The sequence below is a fragment of the Taurulus bubalis genome, assembly GCF_910589615.1.
Source record: "Taurulus bubalis genome assembly, chromosome: 5".
Taxonomy (NCBI): domain Eukaryota; kingdom Metazoa; phylum Chordata; class Actinopteri; order Perciformes; family Cottidae; genus Taurulus; species Taurulus bubalis.
The window spans coordinates 24457056-24474950 of record NC_136593.1 but is presented as its reverse complement, the minus strand read 5'-3'; the positions used below and the strand labels follow the sequence as shown (position 1 = coordinate 24474950).

Here is a 17895-nt window from a genome sequence, read left to right as displayed (position 1 = left end):
CTGGAGACACGCTCAACCTCCGTTCCATTGATATGGATGGGGGAGTGTGTGCAGCGCTTTGTCTTCCTGAAGTCCATGATGAGCTCTTTGGTCTTTTTGGTGTTGAGGGTCAGGTTGTTGTTGGCGCACCACGCCGCCAGGTGCCGGACCTCCTCCCTGTAGGCCGACTCATTGTTGTTGTTGATGAGGCCCACTGCCGTTGTGTCGTCTGCAAACTTGATGATGGTATTGGAACCATGTACAGGCGTGCTGTCATAGGTGAACAGGGAGTAGAGGAGAGGACTCAGCACACAGCCCTGTGGAACACCAGTGTTTAGGGTGAGGGTTGAGGAGGTGCGATTGCCTAACCTAACATACTGGGGTCTGTTGGTTAGGAAATCCAGTATCCAGCTGCAGAGCGAGGTGTCGATGCCAAGCTCACCTAGTTTAGTGTTCAGTTTGGAGGGGATGATGGTGTTAAATGCTGAACTGAAATCGATGAACAGCATTCTCACATAGGTGTTGTTGTTGTCCAGGTGGGAGAGAGCAGAGTAAAGCGCTGTGGAGATGGCGTCCTCTGTGCTCCTGTTCTGGCGGTACGCAAATTGGATGTGGTCCAGTGTGGGTGGTAGGCAGGTTTTGAGATGAGCCAGGACCAGCCTTTCAAAACACTTCATGATGATGGGGCTGAGTGCAACAGGGCGGAAGTCGTTTAGGCTCGATGCAGTGGAATGCTTTGGCACTGGCACGATTGAGGTGAGTTTGAAGCATGTGGGTACGGCTGCTTGGGCCAGTGACAGGTTGAAGATGTCAGTCAGGACCCCAGTCAGCTGCCCAGCACAGGCCTTGAGCACGCGTCCGGGGATGCCATCAGGGCCAGCAGCCTTACGAGCATTGATCTTGCTTAGCGCAGCACACACGTCGGTGGGGGAGAGGGTGAGGGGCTGGTGGTCTGCAGGGGGCAAAGTCTTGATGGCCTCCGCCTCCTGGTTGTCCCTGTCAAAGCGGGCATAAAAGTAGTCAAGCTCATCCGGAAGGGAGGCGTCGCAGGTTGGGGGGGGGGGGTATTGGAGGGTTTGTAATCCGTAATGGCCTGGATGCCTTGCCACATGCATCGGGGGTCAGAGTTGTTGTTAAAGTACTCCTCAGTCCTTAGCTTGTGGTTGTGCTTGGCCCTCTTGATGCCCGTCTTTAGGTTGGCTCTGGATGAGCTGTAGTCTTGCGCATCACCTGATCTGAAGATAATGATAGAGCTCTGCTTTACAACCTCCAGGATTGTCCCCTCAGAGCACAAAGCAGCTGTTTGCCTGTGTGGCCCTCTAGTGGCTCCAAAGAAAAGAGCACTTCAATGAACAAAGATGAGAAGTCCTTTTACTGGATGTACAGATGGAGAGGTGCCTGTAAGGAACAGTGGCAGTCAGGTCAATTCGAAGCATACTGAATGTTCTTTCAAATCATTCTGATGGCTTTTGGAGAAAAATTTAAACTATTGGGGTTAAAATGGTGGCTAGATGCATCGCTGTCTTATTGATACTACCACTAGGATTTTCCAGGGTCATTTCTATATTCTAGTAAAGGGCTTTACAGACTTTAACAGCCCCTGAACAAGGTGAAAAATGACATTATACATGAAGGAGAACTAGCCTATGGAAAAGAGGTGGACACCTTCAGTATGTCCCAATGCCTGGTTCTACCTTCTGGTCACTCGGTGCAACAACACTCTTTACCTCTCGTGTCATGGACAACTTCAACAAGCTTCACTTTAGAAAAAAAGAGCTCACCCCAGTATGATAGTGTTACTGTTTTTTTAATTTTACAAAAGGTTAGTTCTCAAACACAAATAAAATCAAAGATACAGAACATTTTAAAAGATAAAGATAAGTTACAAAGCGAATCAGTTTCAAAAGCATATTTACAAAACAGAATTAAATATAGGAGTGCCGATACTACACAGCAGGTAATCCCGATAGGTCTGTAGGTCATCAGCAAGAAAATCAAATGCAAGCAGTCTGAAATGGAGCATACCAGTGATTATTGAAAAGAAGTCAAATATGTGAACAGGAAATAAAAGGGCCCTAACAAGAGAGTAAGAAGGATCATACATGACGAAGAACTGGCCTTAAAACAGCAAGAGAATAAAACAAATGAAATAGAAGCAGCGGTATCTTTGGAGTCGTGTGTTGAATGCATAGATATTCAGCAGCAGACTAGCTGGTCTTTACATCTGTTGTGATCTGCCCAAAACCAAAGAAATGAGCCACTTCCAATTTGAGTCTGTTCTACATTATACGGTAAGTTGCTTAAGGCAGGTACTCACATGATACACACTTCTTTACTGGGGACACACACACACACACACACACACACACACACACACACACACACACACACACACACACACACACACACACACACAAAAAGAAAAAAGACAAGGCATCAGGCCTTTTCTCCCAATCTCCCAAGAAAACTTGTGTGTAAATGAATGTTCCCAACTTTACCGCCATTTCTACATCACCTTATATTTTCTAGAAAAAAACAGCCATTTAGTTGAGGTACAGGTCTGATAAATCACATCTTTGATTTATAAACTTGTAAAAAAAATGCATTTAGTTAGTTTAGTAAACAATCGTTCTTTTCATTTCCTCTCATCAGCTAAGCAAACGCAATGGGCGGAAGCCTTTTATATTAGAGTCAACGTTATCAGTAGACTACAATTATCTGAGCTATTCAAACATCAAGGCTCCATCCATCATGGGGCTCAAATGGGAACTATTGTTATATTCTGCTAATTGAATTGGCGACCCAAGTAGAATTTCTTGCGACCCACTTGCAGGTCCCGACCCAGTGTTTTGGAACAGAAATAAAATACTTCTAACTAAAGTAGACAAGGCAGATTGGTACTAAAAGACCTAATGGTGTGACGGAGAATATTAGTGAATGTTTCCATTAAAGTCCATAAATCATTCCATGGTTCATCAGCCAATCAAAGCTGACATTAAACAAAACATGCTCTCCCACATAATCCCACTTTGATACTGCCAATTCTACATCCAGTAGATTGTGTTCCATAATGCACTCAGTTTAGCAGGGCACAATAACACACCTGCGGTCAATTAAATAAAGGCAGTTTAAAAGATGCTATGGTGTGAAATTATGAGCATTAATACAGCATCAAATGAGAAAGTGAGAATGGCTTTAACTAACGCTACAGACTGTCATTAGAGTCTGTAAATCCTTTCAATTATTTCCCTCATTCAACTCAGATAAAAAAAATAAAATCCTTTTGAATTTGAGGTCCAGTATTTTACTGATCACGCATCTGACAATAGGGTCTGCTATGTTGTTGCATATATTGGTTTTTCAGGGAGGACGATGGAAAAGAACGGCTTATCTTTTTCCACGCTGAGAGCTCTGGAGGAAATCCCTCAATCGTAGCTATGCTCTGAATTTAGCACCTTTAATGTCCAGCCTGTCTTCAAAAGGTTTAACTGCACAAACAAATGGCTCATTAATGATGAACCAGTATTGTACCAAACAACAAAGGATACACTGACTCTGTTTGAGTTGGGTGACCTTCACAAATGGAATGGACATTTCAGTTTGTAATTAATGTCGTAAATTGAAACAAAGCGCAACAAAATGACTTGGTTTTATTTCGTAAAAACATCATGGTTTGGCTTAAAATAACCATGTTTCTTATGTTATTTCAGTTACGCTCATGAATAAAAATAAGTCCACGTTGACTTTTGGTTTGGTGGGACGACTCCGGGAGGAGACAAGTTTCTCTCAAAAAGCTACTTGACAATGCAGTTTTGTTGTATGTGAATGTAATGTTTAGGCTGGACATTGACCTTAAATCAAATATTGTATCTTAGAACTAGCAAGTGTAATCCATCCCTGATGATTACTTCAAACAATAAAACTCTTTATATTTTGTTTAGGTTAGTGTCTTGTAAAAAATAGCATTTCCCTCACCTTCATTATGTTCAGATTAATATATATTCATTATGTTTAGATTTATACCCGAGAGCCTTTCCTCCTTCCAGTGCACGCAGTTCAAAACTGAAGTTTTGTTTGCATTGCGCCAGGCTTTGGGGTTGCTTAATGAATCCCGTTAATGATGCGATTGTGCAGCAGCTCCTGTTCATGGTTGTGCTGGGTGGGCTTCACCTCCTCGTCCGTCAGCCGAGCATTCTTCCTTATCTCCTCCAGGGAGTAGTCCTGGACCAGGCTGCCGTTCTCGAAAACAGTCACCAGCAGGTCCTGAGGAACGCAGAGCACACAGACAAACCGTTGAGTCCAGGGGAAAGAAGTTGAACGAACTGTTAAACACCGCTTTTAGTTTACAATGTGCCTGATTATTCTGTCCAGGTACAGTCGTTTGTCACGCTTGGTGAGCTTGAAGTGTTTAATAGAAGCTTTATTGCATTATGGGAATGTAGCATCCAACATTAAGAGCTCGACCCATAGCGACTGATAGTCCGTATATCTTAGCCTCTGCTGCCCCGATTATCACCACTCTTTTAGTATCGGTTTCTTGTGAGCTTCCCATCTTTAAGAAAGCATCACGCAACAATATATGAAACATCTTTATACTCAAAGTACAAGAGTCCCGTTTTCAAACACCTGATATCTGGCTATCCGTCAGTGAAAGCTCAAATACAGGACATTATAAATGGCTTCACAAGATCAACAGAATACATTGGAAGCCTGCAAAAATAAAATGGCTGGCTGAGGAATCACAAACAAGTAATATCATCAAGAGACGTTCAAGTAAGGATATCAAGAGGTACACGATGAGGAACCATCCTCATCGTGTACCTCTTGGTGGATCACAAGGATTGATCACCAAATAAACAAACGCACACAAAAAAGCCCAGGTTAGTTTGAGTTTGCTTAATAAACTACTTAAATACTTAGTCGTGTAATCAGCAGTTTCCAAAAAAACTCTTTCATTTCCTCTGGAAAAGAGACTGAGAAGTTCAGACATTTCCACAAAACAACCTTTCATAGTCACTTCATCCCAACTGCTGAGGTTAATTTAGATGTAAAGAGACAACAATGTTTAATAGATTAATTTGTGAGAAACAATAGAAAAGCAGTTGATTTCTGAGTGGAAAATGTAACTAAAGAAAAATGAGTATGGCCATATTAACAGGGGGCACTTGACCTCTCACCTCAAGATACGAGTGAAAATGGATCTACCAATACTCCAGTTAGCGAATGTGTTTTCCAAAAGGACATGCCCTCACTTTGCCCTCATGATTCTACTGACAGTGAGAGTTAAAGATGAAATGCTGGGACTAACCTCCTCAGGCTTGCCTGCCCCGCTCTCTATCGTCTCCAAGAAGCCATCAGAGTTTTTCCTCAGAGATAATCGACCCTTCTTTGACCCTTTGGACGGGTCGGTCACCGGCTGCTTGTACACGTCCATCTGGAAGAAGCAGAAGGAAATTACAATAAGTGAAATCACGTTGAAAAAACAAGCCTCTGGGAGGATCACTGCATCTGGGACACACGAGGAAGCACCTCTGGTCTTTTTATTCATTTTCAATCAACATGTCTACGACAGATGCACCAATTAATACAATGGAAAACGTGTTCATGCCGTGATAGGCGTGTGTCTCTGTAATACAGCACGGTAACACACGGTCAAGTACAGTAAGATGCACGCTTGGCATTTGTGTTCATGTTGGTGCCCTCAAATGTCTGAAATGAATTAGTGAAATATTGTGATCACTAAACAGCTTTTTAGAGAGGGAGATTTCTGATGACTATGTCATCCACTGCATTACAGAACTTTATTAAACACCTTTGTTGAACGCTAGATTATGTCTTTCTACGGTCTGTTATAATAAAATCATTTTTGTAATCAATACTTTGTGTCAAATCATTGATTGATTTCGATGATGTACAGGTCATTATTATCATAAAAATATAAATGGGACTGTAATTGTATATCTTGTTTCTAGTTCTATGACCATCAAAAGCATTTTAACCCTATGTGTCATCATTCACTCATTCATACACTGATGGCAGTCTGCCATGCATGTGCCACCTGACCATCACAACTATCTAACATTCACACCCATTTCACAACAATGACCGGTTATCTCTCACAGGGAAGTATGGTAGGTCAAAGTTGAACCAGGGCGTAGTCTACTTCCTGAGGCTGACTTAAGATCAAGTTTTAAATCAGACTTAAAAAGTCTGTAAAAGTGCACAATTAGCTGGATGATGACGACTAGTTATTCAAGACAACTGCATCCAACATTAAGTATCAATTCTAAAACTACACTCAACAAGACGACTGACCCTGAAGTTGTAATTCCACCGTTTGGCCCAGGACCCCCAAACTAATAGAGAGATGGAGCAGGGTTATACTATATATATATATATTGTACTACAATTGTGTTTTATATTAAACTGGGCCTATATAGCATACCTTGTTATTGTGCAATCAATACTACAGTGTAAAAAATCACAGCCCTGTTTAGTGATGTCCATTTACTTCTTCTCTTTAACTCAAAGAGCTCTGACAAGTTTTAGATTGTGTACTTAACTGTTAAAGTTAGTTTAATGTACAGTAATGTCTTGTGTTTATTTTTTTAGATTTGTTAGAGTAAATTTAACTTGGGTCTTTAAGTTAGTGGGGTGGACAAAAATAAATGCTGACATGTTTGAGTTTGAGGATCTTTCTTAAAACATGGCCAGGTTGAAGCCTGGTCATAATGTAATATATAAATACTGCAGATAAGTGTGGAAGCCCATTTCCGTCCAGAAAAGAACAAAATAAGCTGTGATCATATAAATATTCCCATGCTAAATCCTAATTATGAGATATAAAGTCGACATTCGAGGACAATGCTCGGTTGTCTCGGCTGACCCGCCTCTTCAATGTCGCATCGGGAACAGGTGTTCAAGATTAACTGTATTTAATTAACTGGTTTTGTCCGCGTGCGTGAGGCAGCTGTGTGTAGGTGTGGCCTTCAGGGCCCAGTTGGACTAACTAGGAAAACAACATTTCGATCGCTTCGCCTCTCTGTCACATTCTTTTAAGGGTCTCTTTTTAAAGAATATAAACGGAACAGTTTACTGTCAAATCCTCTCCCTGTTCGTGAGGTGGTGTTGAGACGCCGCGAGGACAAGACTGAACTATAAGTAGGTGACTCTGTAGATGCCTGTTCAATATACTACTAACGTCAATGCATACTTGATAAAACGCTCTTGTTGTCAGTCTGATATTTAAGTCATACATCGTTGTCTGGTGTCAAGTCGATTTGAGACCAGTTTACTCTTCATACAGTGGGTCAGTGAAACGTGCAGACAGTGTTTACACCCAGCTCGACCGCCGCAGTCAGCTGTGGGAAAGTGTGATCCGCTCAGATTAACTTGTGATAAAACACTGTGTGCTGTCTGACATCGCTAATGTTTTATATTCAAGACTACGGTCATGCATCTCTATCATCATAACGATATTATACCCTGTGCAGCACGCATTCGTCCAGATTAAACATGATTGTTAACTGTCATTGTGTTGGATAAAGGCCTTCAGTGAATCACACAGTTTGCGTGTCTTTTTAAACATTATGACGGAGAGGCTTTCTGCAGCATTCATTTAGGATTGCTACAGATTATCACGAAAAGTTATCCATCTTCATCAAGAAAATATCACTTGTTTACTGGCGACAAAAATACAATATAAAATGATGGTTCTGTCAAGAGTCGAACGCTATAACCTTTTAACCATTTCTTATTTTCAATATGTTTTTTGTTTTTCATTTAACTATCCGGTTGAGTGTGTGAATTTGATCTTAATTAGGCATTTTTATTTCGTGGTATTTCCTCAATCTGTTTCTGCGGTAATGACCTCTCACGCGTCTTCTTCTGAGCTCCTAGGCTTCCGTAGTCCCGTTTACTCCTCACAATTAGATATTATGCATTGCTGAAGGTAAATTGTGTGGGAAATTATGTCGCACTATTTGGTTATATTCTCCAAAAATGTAACCGGTTATGTTACACACGGTTATGGTCGCTAATACGATCACGGTGTCCAGCTGTTGCGTGTCATTTAGACCGTGAACATGAATGTTTTGTGGCTTTTTGATTGAGCCTCGTGGCGCCATTTGCATTACATCGCACCGCCACTACATAGTTATATTTTCTCAGTGTAATTCTGTGTTTTTTTCGTGTTTAGGAAGCGGGTGTGCAGAAGAGTGAGAGACCAGAAACCAATGTGTTTTATTTTCGTCTCCAGGTATGCGTTTTCCTTTCTTTTTTTTTATGTTATAATTTTCGCCACTAGCTCTTGCAGTTGCTTATTTTGTCCACTTGGTGTTGCTGTTTCCCCTTGTATATTACGATTCATGGTTTTGGAAATAATGGTTGTAATTTAAGTTTAATGTACATGTTAAAGTCTAAGACAATGATACTCTGCATTGCTGAGGGAAGCGGATGTGCAGAGAGACCAGAAGACAATGTGTGTGTTTTATTGTCGTCTGCAGGAGAAAATAAATACAGGAAAATCATCGTTGACTTCTTCCATGCCCTTTTCCACATCTGTAATATATGTTGAATAGAGTAACACTCACTCGTGGCAAAATATGAACATGATATTTTGGGAATTCTTTTAGTTGGTGTTTAAAATCCTCTGTTGTTGGGCAGTAGCTGGCAGTAAGTTTTCGTATTTGTTTGAGATGTTCTCTCTCCTCTCCCCTCCAGTTTCGACCTCGTGGCACACAGAGGAGGACCGGCGTCCGTCCATCGACCGGTCCATCCTGCCCACAGCGCCGCACTCGGCTCGTGAGCCCAACGTGGACCGGTCCCGACTGCCCCGCAGCCCACCTTACATGGCCTTCCTGGGAAACCTGCCCTATGATGTCAGTGAGGAATCCATCAAAGACTTCTTCCATGGCTTGGCACACATATACATATAAATAATATATATATATATTAGGGCTGGGCAAAGTTGAAAAAAATTAACTCATTAATCGCATGATTCTTCTGCGATTAATCGCATTATGCGCCAAATTCAATAATGAAGTAAATCCTAGTGTATTGCACCCTTTTATTTTAAAGTAATGTTATCAGAACAATATAGCAGGCACTCTGGAGCAACAGCAAGTTAACAACAGTATATAAATCAAAAATATATGCTAGGTAAGAAAAAAAAGATGTATTTTATTTTTGTGATATGACTGGTCATTCAATTAAATATTGTATTTATTTTCAGATGTTAGACTATTTTATTTTAATGTAAAACAGCTTAATATCATGCTGAAAAAGAAACATTTGTCTTTTATCAGGGAACAACATAAACAGTCTGTTCAGTAGTAAGGGTCCCTGTGAGGGACAAGCCACTCCTTCTTTTGTCCATGTTCAGTTTGTTGCTTACCTTTTTTAAAGATGTATGTTAAAGAACAGAAATTGATTAACTTTATACAAAAGCAATCAGTGCTTTTGATCTTGTTCAGTTTTTCTTACTCTGTGAGAAAAGTCCAGTCTGTGTTGGCTTGAACAAGTGCACTGAAGTCTGGTTGAATGAGGTGGAGATGTTAAGGACAGCTGACGGGTATCTCAGCAGCGCGATTAATGTTCACTCTGGACGCGGAGAGCGAGGCTCCTGTGAGGCGGAGCGCTCTGTGAGGCGGAGCGGCTCGCGGCAGCACCTGCTGAGCAGTGAGCACAGACACTACAGAACAATACGTGCGTCAGTCTGTTGGCAACAAGCCGGTCTGTGAGGCTGTAGAAGCACGCGCGCAAATCGCCTTCAAAGTAAAAGCAGTGCTGTTGTATTCCATTTCTGGCGTGCATCTTTTTTATTTTTTGATTGACCTCACGCGGGCCGGACTGGGAGAGCCGTAAGATGCCCAGGTCTGAACTACGCCGTCTGGGAGAGATTTAAAGTGCAGCACCTGTGTGCAGCAGCATTAAGCCCCTCCCAATGCAAAAAAAAAAGTGTTGACGCATGATCAAATAATTAACGGCGTTAATAGTTTGCTGCTTTAATGCGTTTTTAACGCTTCAACTCTTTGGCAAGGGAACAAACAGTGAAACAGTCTTTGTTGCTCTTTGCAGGCAGGAGCCTTAAATGATGACCTGAACATCCTGTGAAACTAGTTTGTTTAGTCCACATTAAATTTCATCTGTAATTTAAATATTTATCTCTGAAGTATTTTCCCAGTTCACCCAACCGACACGTCTTGAACTGACACGGTAACTCCGGCTTGCTTGTTATGCTTTGTGACTCTTTTGCGGTGTCATTATTATTATTAATGTTTATACAAGCAATGTGTATAAATTTTTTTTTTTTTTTTTTTACAAGAGCACAGTGAATTAAAGAAGAAAAAGTTATTTGTAGGCAGACCAGGTCCCTTAAAATAATATATTTGCTGTAAGTCAATGTAATTATTGATGCATTCACTTCATCACTTTAATGTTGCTGCTGTTAAAGGTGGATTTAATTTGAACTACTTTAATTATGTATTACTTGATAATAAATAAATAATTATTCATTAGTTGATTTATATTTTGTATTAAGAATTAGAATCTTAAAAGTAACCTAATTATATTGTTAAATAAATGTAGTGATGTTATAAATACAATATTTCCGTTTATAGATGTATAAAATGAAATTACTCCAGTAAAGTACAAGCAACTCAAACTAATCCAAAGTGCTGAAGTAGCCTAGTATATCTGAAACTCAAATACATTTTTAATTTTAGGGTAAAGGAAAACATGCATGACAAACATTTCCATTTTCTCAATTCTAAAGTCGATCAATTTCTTCCATATTTTTAATTTGCACACTGTCTCCTGATCTTGTGTGGGTGAACTGCTGGTCCCAGATCAGTGCCTTCTGTTTTCACATGTGGTTCTGTCCCCACCTTCACCAGATCAATGCGTTGCGTCTGCCTCGAGAGCCCAGTAACCAGAGAGGCTGAAGGGCTTTGGTTATGCTGAGTTTGATGATGTGGACTCTCTCCTGAGGTGAGAAGATGCAACAGTAACCTGGTTTTATATTGGTTGCTTTTTTATTTAACTACAGGGTTCTTACGGTCATGGAAAACCTGGTAAAAGTTCTTGAAAATAAATTAAATCCCAAACGTTTTGGAAAAGTCATGGAAATGTGTTATATTCATGTGTTCATGATGTTCATTTATGCTGAGTTTGAAATAATTAATATGCTTTATAAAGAAAGATGCTCAAAATATAAGCAGGCATACACACAGGCATCAATATAAATGTTTATTCATTTAATCAAACTATTGTCTCATTCATTTGTGTCATTTAAGGTATACTGTATCCTTTTGAATTCTCATTTTTGGTATAAATACTACATTTTCTCACTTTTTCATGTATACACCGAGATTTCACTAAATGTTTGGTCATGGAAATCCATTGGTCAAAATGTGTATGAACCCTGTTGAGTTATCTTTGGAAAACTGCTAAGCTATTTGCGAAGCAAGTACCAAACACTGACGCTGTACCTTCATTTTTGTAAAATTAAACCATTTCACTGATTTGATCTTCTCAGGGGTGAAGGAACGATTGCTGATCGGCTGAAGGTCTCACCGTTTGGATTCCGCAGGATATTGAACTTCATTAAGGATGAGTATGGAAATCCACCTATTATCATCACAGAAGTTATTCATAGTGGCTACCACTATGAAAAATACCTCAACCAGGTGCTTAAGAGTATCAAACCACAACTTTCATGGTATGTTTTAAGAGAGACCATTGACAATATCTCATGTAATGTATCTCTGAGAAATGATTGCAGTGGATTGGATCATAGCAATCTTGCCGTTTTCACAGAATAATTGTCATGTTCAAACCAAGATACCGAATATCTTTTACTTAAGAATCTCAAGTGTATTTGCAATCCTAAAGGTTTTCATTTACTCCTCCTTGCTCACTTGCTAGTTAACGTGGATATCCGGGGTTACACAGCGTGGTCCCTGATGGGCAACCTAGAGTGGGCCACACGATTTGGGCTTTTCTGCGTCAATCACTCGGACCCCAAATTGCCTCGAGTGGCCAAGACTTCTGTTACACTCTACTCCCATCATCAACTGCAAAGGATTCCAGACCCCATGCATGCTTGAACACCGTGCCTGAAGGTAAATTGATGCAACCAGTAGCTTTTTTTTTTAAAGCTCACCAATTAAAATGTAATTCGTGCAAAAACCTAAGTAAAAGAAAACAATAAGTTGTATGAGGGATAAACCCTTTACACTGTATATACAGAGGACAAATAATCCCATAAAATGCAGCAAGGCCGAGATCCTCCCCGTGGCACTGCAGTGGCAGGTTTCAGTCAGGTGTCGGGACAGTGGCAAGCAAACGGCACTCGTTCGACACCCGTCAAGAAGCCCAAGCTGAGTGGGTGGAGTAGGGCTGCACGATTATGGCCAAAATCCTAATCCCTACTATTTTGATCAATATTGAGATCACTATTATTTATCACGATGATTCATTAATTTTAGGGACATCTTTTTATTCCGCTTTCACGTTTAAATGTACACTGCTTCCACTTCCATTGTTGTGCTACATTCCAGCTAATATACAAATCTTTGCATCAGACTGGTCCTTATCACAGTGCATCTCTTAGAAGAAAAATATTAATAAAATAGTGTACACACTTTTTACACAAAATTAAATCAACAGAGCACTGCTTTCACTTCCATGTTGTGCTACATTCCAGCTAATGTACACGTCTTTGCATCAAAATGAAACTTATACTGTGACATCCCTTTTTATTTCCCCTGACGTTTTTCATACAGTGCAGGTAATGCCTGTTTGGAGAAATAATTGCGTGAGGGGATCACGTATCTTGTCTACTGTCTTGACCATTTTTCTGAAGCCTTCACTCCTCACAGTATTTATTGGACACATGTCAGTGTCTTTGGGAGGTGGATGGATTCGCTGCCGCGCTATGCAGGGTCGCTGTTATGGTTTTCTGGGTTGACGTTGGACATGGACGGAGATACGTTAGCTTTAGCCTTAATGCCTTCGTTGTACTGTGTTTTGTGGTGTTTTTCAGGTGGTTGAACAAGTTGGTTGTATTGCTATGCGGACACAACTCTAATGCACTCTGTGCACATGATTTGTTCTTGGTTAACATCGCTTACCCTAAATCCCAAAAGCTTCGAGTCAATAGATTATGATCCTTTTCGAGGGACTAGCTTGTCGCCTTCTGCTCCTGACATTTTATTTACTTTTCACGCGACACCTGCGACCGTCTGCTCTCTGTTCTGTTGTCTGTCTCTCTCTACTCTTCTACTAATACCGGAGTCGACTGCAGACGGAGCCTTTTTTGAGGCTGTCGCTGCAGGGTGTGCGCGCATGACACCTCCCATCTCGTTCTCCCCTGGTGGTTGGCTGACTGTTAGTTGAGGAAGCGCTTGATTTGATATGTAGTAGAGCACGCATTGTGGCAGCCAAAATCGTGATCGCAACTACAATGCAATTAATTGTGCAGCCCTAATGCCGTGTTCACACCAAAACAGTTGCGAAAGCCAATCAGTGTTGAGAAGCTCCGCCCGGCATCACCGTCGTTACTGAATCAAACTGCTGGTCCGCTGAAGGAGCGCTGGAAGCGGCTTCATTCAGACACTCGTCCTGGAGGAGTCGGAGCTGTGTGTGACTACGGATAATGTTATGAACCCAGACACGGGGGTGGTTGATGTTCCGACGTGTGTGGGACTTCCTCAACAAGTATAAAGCAGAACTAGTTGTCATTTACCTGGTGGCAAATTGGCATCACACTTTTCTGCTCAAGCTGCGTTCACACCAAACGCGTTGCGAATGTTACTCGTGCCTGAAAGGGGGCGTGGCTTATCTCCGTAAAAACAGTTACCGTTGCCGCCATCCACCATGGAAATAGCCACTAGTTCTGTTATATACTTGTTGTGTAAATTCCACATACGTCGGAACATCGAACTCCATCGTGTCTGGGTTCATAATATTGTCCGTAGTCCCACAACAGCGTCTGAATGACGGCCTCTTCCAGCGCTACTTCAGGCGGACCAGCAGCAGTTTGATTCAGCAACGGCGGTGATGACGGGCGGAGCTTCTCAACACTGATTGGCTTACGCAACTCAGCGTCACGAAAATTTCAAATCTTACGAATTCGCGCTGCGTCATTTGTGCCACCCGGCGGAAAATTTGCTTTTCCGCAACCTCGTGCGTTGGCTTTGCTTGTAATCTACTCGCGCATCAAATTTGCAATGTGTTTGGTGTGAACGCAGCATGACAGAAGCCTGTAAGCTCGCTGCCAACAAAACGGTTAACATTTACACGAGGGCTGCAACAACGAATCGATAAAAATCGATTATCAAAAGTGTTGGCAACAAATTTCATTATCGATTCGTTGTGTCGCGAGATTATTGCGGCAGTCATAAAATCGCGGAGGGGAAAAAAAAAGAGCAGAGGAGAGCAACTGGCCGCCAGCGTGTCTGAGATTGGAGTGAGAGACTGAGAAACGTTGAGGTCGTGATCTCAGCAAAAATCTAACATCTTGGATGTGTCGAGTCTTAATATAAAGCAGATAAAGCAGGGTATGCTAAAGCCAATTACAGTATAAAAAAAACGGTGTATAGAGAGCAAAAATGTAATAATAATAAAAGCGTCAGCTAAATGAAATGTAGAATCACAGAGGCCTTGTTGACATCATCTGGAAAGCCCATTACTCACTGACTTTGCTAGAAGCCATACTGATCCCTAAAACTATCTGTGTTTATGAAATGTGAGGCTCACACTAACACTTCTGATCCCATTTCAACAGGTGATGCTGCTGCGGCTTGAAGAGAGGCTTATTTGGGTTCCTCTTTCCAGCTCATAACACGTATGCTAGATGGGCCTTCAGAAATATCTTTCACTTATGATGTTAACGTATTGCCAGCCATCGGCTCCCCCAGAGTGAAGGGTTGGGCCTCATCTGGTGCACTTTAAAAAATGATGTCAGACAATTGACAAGTGCTCTCTTCCACTGTTAGGCTAAATTAGCTCACAGAGAGCAGAGATAACTTAACAAAAGGGGGATATGTATATGTAATTTATTGTAAAGATAATATATCCACATTTTGTACAGTTTTTAGTAACGCTACACTAAAAGACAGCAAATTATCAGTGATATAACATGGAAGGAGATTAAATCTACATACTTGGGTAACTGTCCAAAGCAGGTTGAACGCTGATTGGCTGACGCAACTATGACTCGCGAGTTTTTTTTCAGCAGAGTTGGGATATTTCAACTCGCCCCTCTGTTCGCGCCGTGTCCTTCGCTCTGTTCGCCCCGCGTCAAACGTGCTATTTGCGCCGCCTCAAACGAGTCTATTGCGTCGCCCGGCGGAGAACTTGCGCCACGTTTGGCGTGAACACGGCATAAGTATGTTGCGTTATAAAGAATTTGGTAGACAAACACTAGACGTCATTCCTCCAACAAACTGTTACCTTCCAAAGAATCACACTTTCACTGATTGCTTTGAATCACTAGACACAATTTAGGCAGTAAATAAACTGATAAATAAAGGCTACATGGAACACAACAGTGCTGTAATACAACGTCACAATAAAGGGCTGAATTCAATCTTTACTAATTATTAGGCCTACTTTAAGTCGTAGGTACTCAACTTGGTGAATGCCAACGTTTTCACTTTTTTTTTCATGTTTTTTTTCACATGACACTGACAAGTGGTTATGCCGAAATGTTATGTTTGTTTTTTAAATAAAAGTCAAATAATATCTCCACTTGTCCTCTCCTTATAGGTGTCAGTCGGTGCCACGAGCTGCCAGTGCCAATTTAATTTTTGCAAATTTTATAGAATGTGTCTAAAACTCTGAACTATTTTTCTGGCTCAGATCTCTTAACCATTTGTGGCGAAAGAGCTCTGTTCATTCAATTGAATTATTCCATGTATCTGTTTTTAATAAAGGCTTAAAGACATTTCAGTATTTCACTACGTTTAATTTCCATAACACCGAAGGAATGCTGTTCGCTTACCGCTGTTCTGACTGACACGTGCCTAAAATGTCGCTTTCTTTCATGGAAAACAACATTCAGTGGTTGTAGACATTTAGATGTTGTGTGTATCATCAGGTTTTCTGTTCCCACATTTAAGATGTGAGAACATGTGTTTAGATTTACTGTCTATATTATTGTGTCTTTTCTACAGCAACGAGCGCGGCCATCACACCCACGCCCCCTAACAACACTGAGATTCCTGCGTACGAAGCGCTCTACAAATGCTGAGACCGGATTCGCCACCACATTTGTTCTGCAGTTTTAATATTAGCTAATACATTTTACATGCTGCAGTAAAATTAGTGATTTATATGTAGGGCTAAATGTGATGTACAGTTCTTTTTATAAATATATAAACTGTTTGTGTTCCTGATATATTGTTTGAGTTGCATTTCTGAGTATTTCCTTTAGCAATTTGTGTTAATGGTGTCTGTGAACTGCAAAGTCAATAATATGAAAGCTTAATTCCAAGGTAAATTAACTAAATGAACATTTAGGATCTCAAAAAAAGAATTTAGATATTTGCTGTAACCTCAAGATTGTGGAGCTTTGAGCCAAGACTGTAACCCCTTCAACCACACATTTGTAAGTCGTCATTAGTGTGATAAACTGGTATAAAAGAATATTTTTAAACATCCAAATCATTCAGTTTTGTTGAACATTTCTTATCAGGATCAGTTTGAGTAATTCCTTGGAAATGGTCCACAACAGTACAATGTACTGTTACTTTAATTAGACTCTGGTAGGTGGCAACTTATTAACTGTTCCATGAATGAAGTTGTTCAAATACATCGTTAGGACATGTCTTGTGTATGAGATGCTGCTGGAGTTTCTGCAGAGACACGTGAAGATCCATCCGTCTATCATCCCTCGGTAGCTCACGCAGGTACGCAAGCACGCGCGTACGTCAAAGTCATGGAATCAGAACGGCGAATTCTACCGAGACTATATAAAGCATGCAGATTCTCTAAATCGTTCCTTCGCACTTCAACTTCACAAGAGTCAACCTGCGAATTTTTTTCTGCTGCAAAGCTGAAATCTTTTGAAAACCTGATCGCCTAAAAACCTTCTGGAGAACCAACGTTTGAAGAACCGACCTGAAGAAAACCGAAAACACACCTGCTGACTGAGAATCTCGCTGAGGACCACCTGCTGACCAGAGTTTCACAGTAGCTTATCAACTTTTTAAGGTAAGAAATATTATCATTTCATGTCAAATGTGTTTATTTATGTTTCTTACATGCTCAAAGGGGTGTAAAATCAGTAAATTAATGTTAAATGTTGAATAGAAGGATCGTCATAAATGGAACGTTGGGCTTTTTCTTGGCAAAAAAAAGGTTTGAGGTCACTTGACGTTTTTTCGGTTTAAAATAATAATTATACAGTCAAACCGGAATATTTTTAGCACAAAATGTGTGGAATGTGTCAACACTTGCATCGTGATAGAGAAATACAGTTATTTTTGTTTGCGGGGCTCATATTTTCCAAATTTGCCGTCGAAAATGTGGAAAAAAGATGGCCGCCGTGCCGTTTCTGTCCGTGACGTCACTAAGTCTGCAGCGTTGAAACTACAATTTTCCAAAGATGGACTACAAAAGACCGCATAGATACTTCGTCCATGTTCTTACAGTGTTGGTTCATGCAGACGACATGAACAACACGGTTCATAGTATTGTAACGACCCTGGGGCAGGAAAGCTACGAGACGTTAGCTTGCTTTAGGTGTGTTTATTAAGGAAACAACCGAACAGGCTACTGTGGGCCGTAGCCTACGCCAAAACAACAGTAAACACCGTGAAAACCTCTCAACATGCTTCACCTCTGCTCCCGGTCATAGACTCGCTGTCAAAACGGCTCATAACACCACAACAACATCCCACCTCACTCGCT

The 17895-nt window shown here is 40.9% G+C and overlaps 1 protein-coding gene across 1 annotated transcript; it reads right to left on the bottom strand.

Moving 5' to 3' along the window:
* Window positions 1-4080: 4080 nt before the first annotated feature.
* Window positions 4081-7496, bottom strand: LOC306737100 (nicotinamide phosphoribosyltransferase-like; the record flags this gene model as incomplete). The annotated part of the gene is made up of 3 exons (XM_079218803.1): window positions 4081-4242; window positions 5288-5413; window positions 7464-7496. 3 exons carry the CDS (start codon window positions 7494-7496, stop codon window positions 4081-4083), a joined length of 321 nt encoding a protein of 106 aa, XP_079074929.1.
* Between the last annotated feature and the right edge of the window lie 10399 nt (window positions 7497-17895).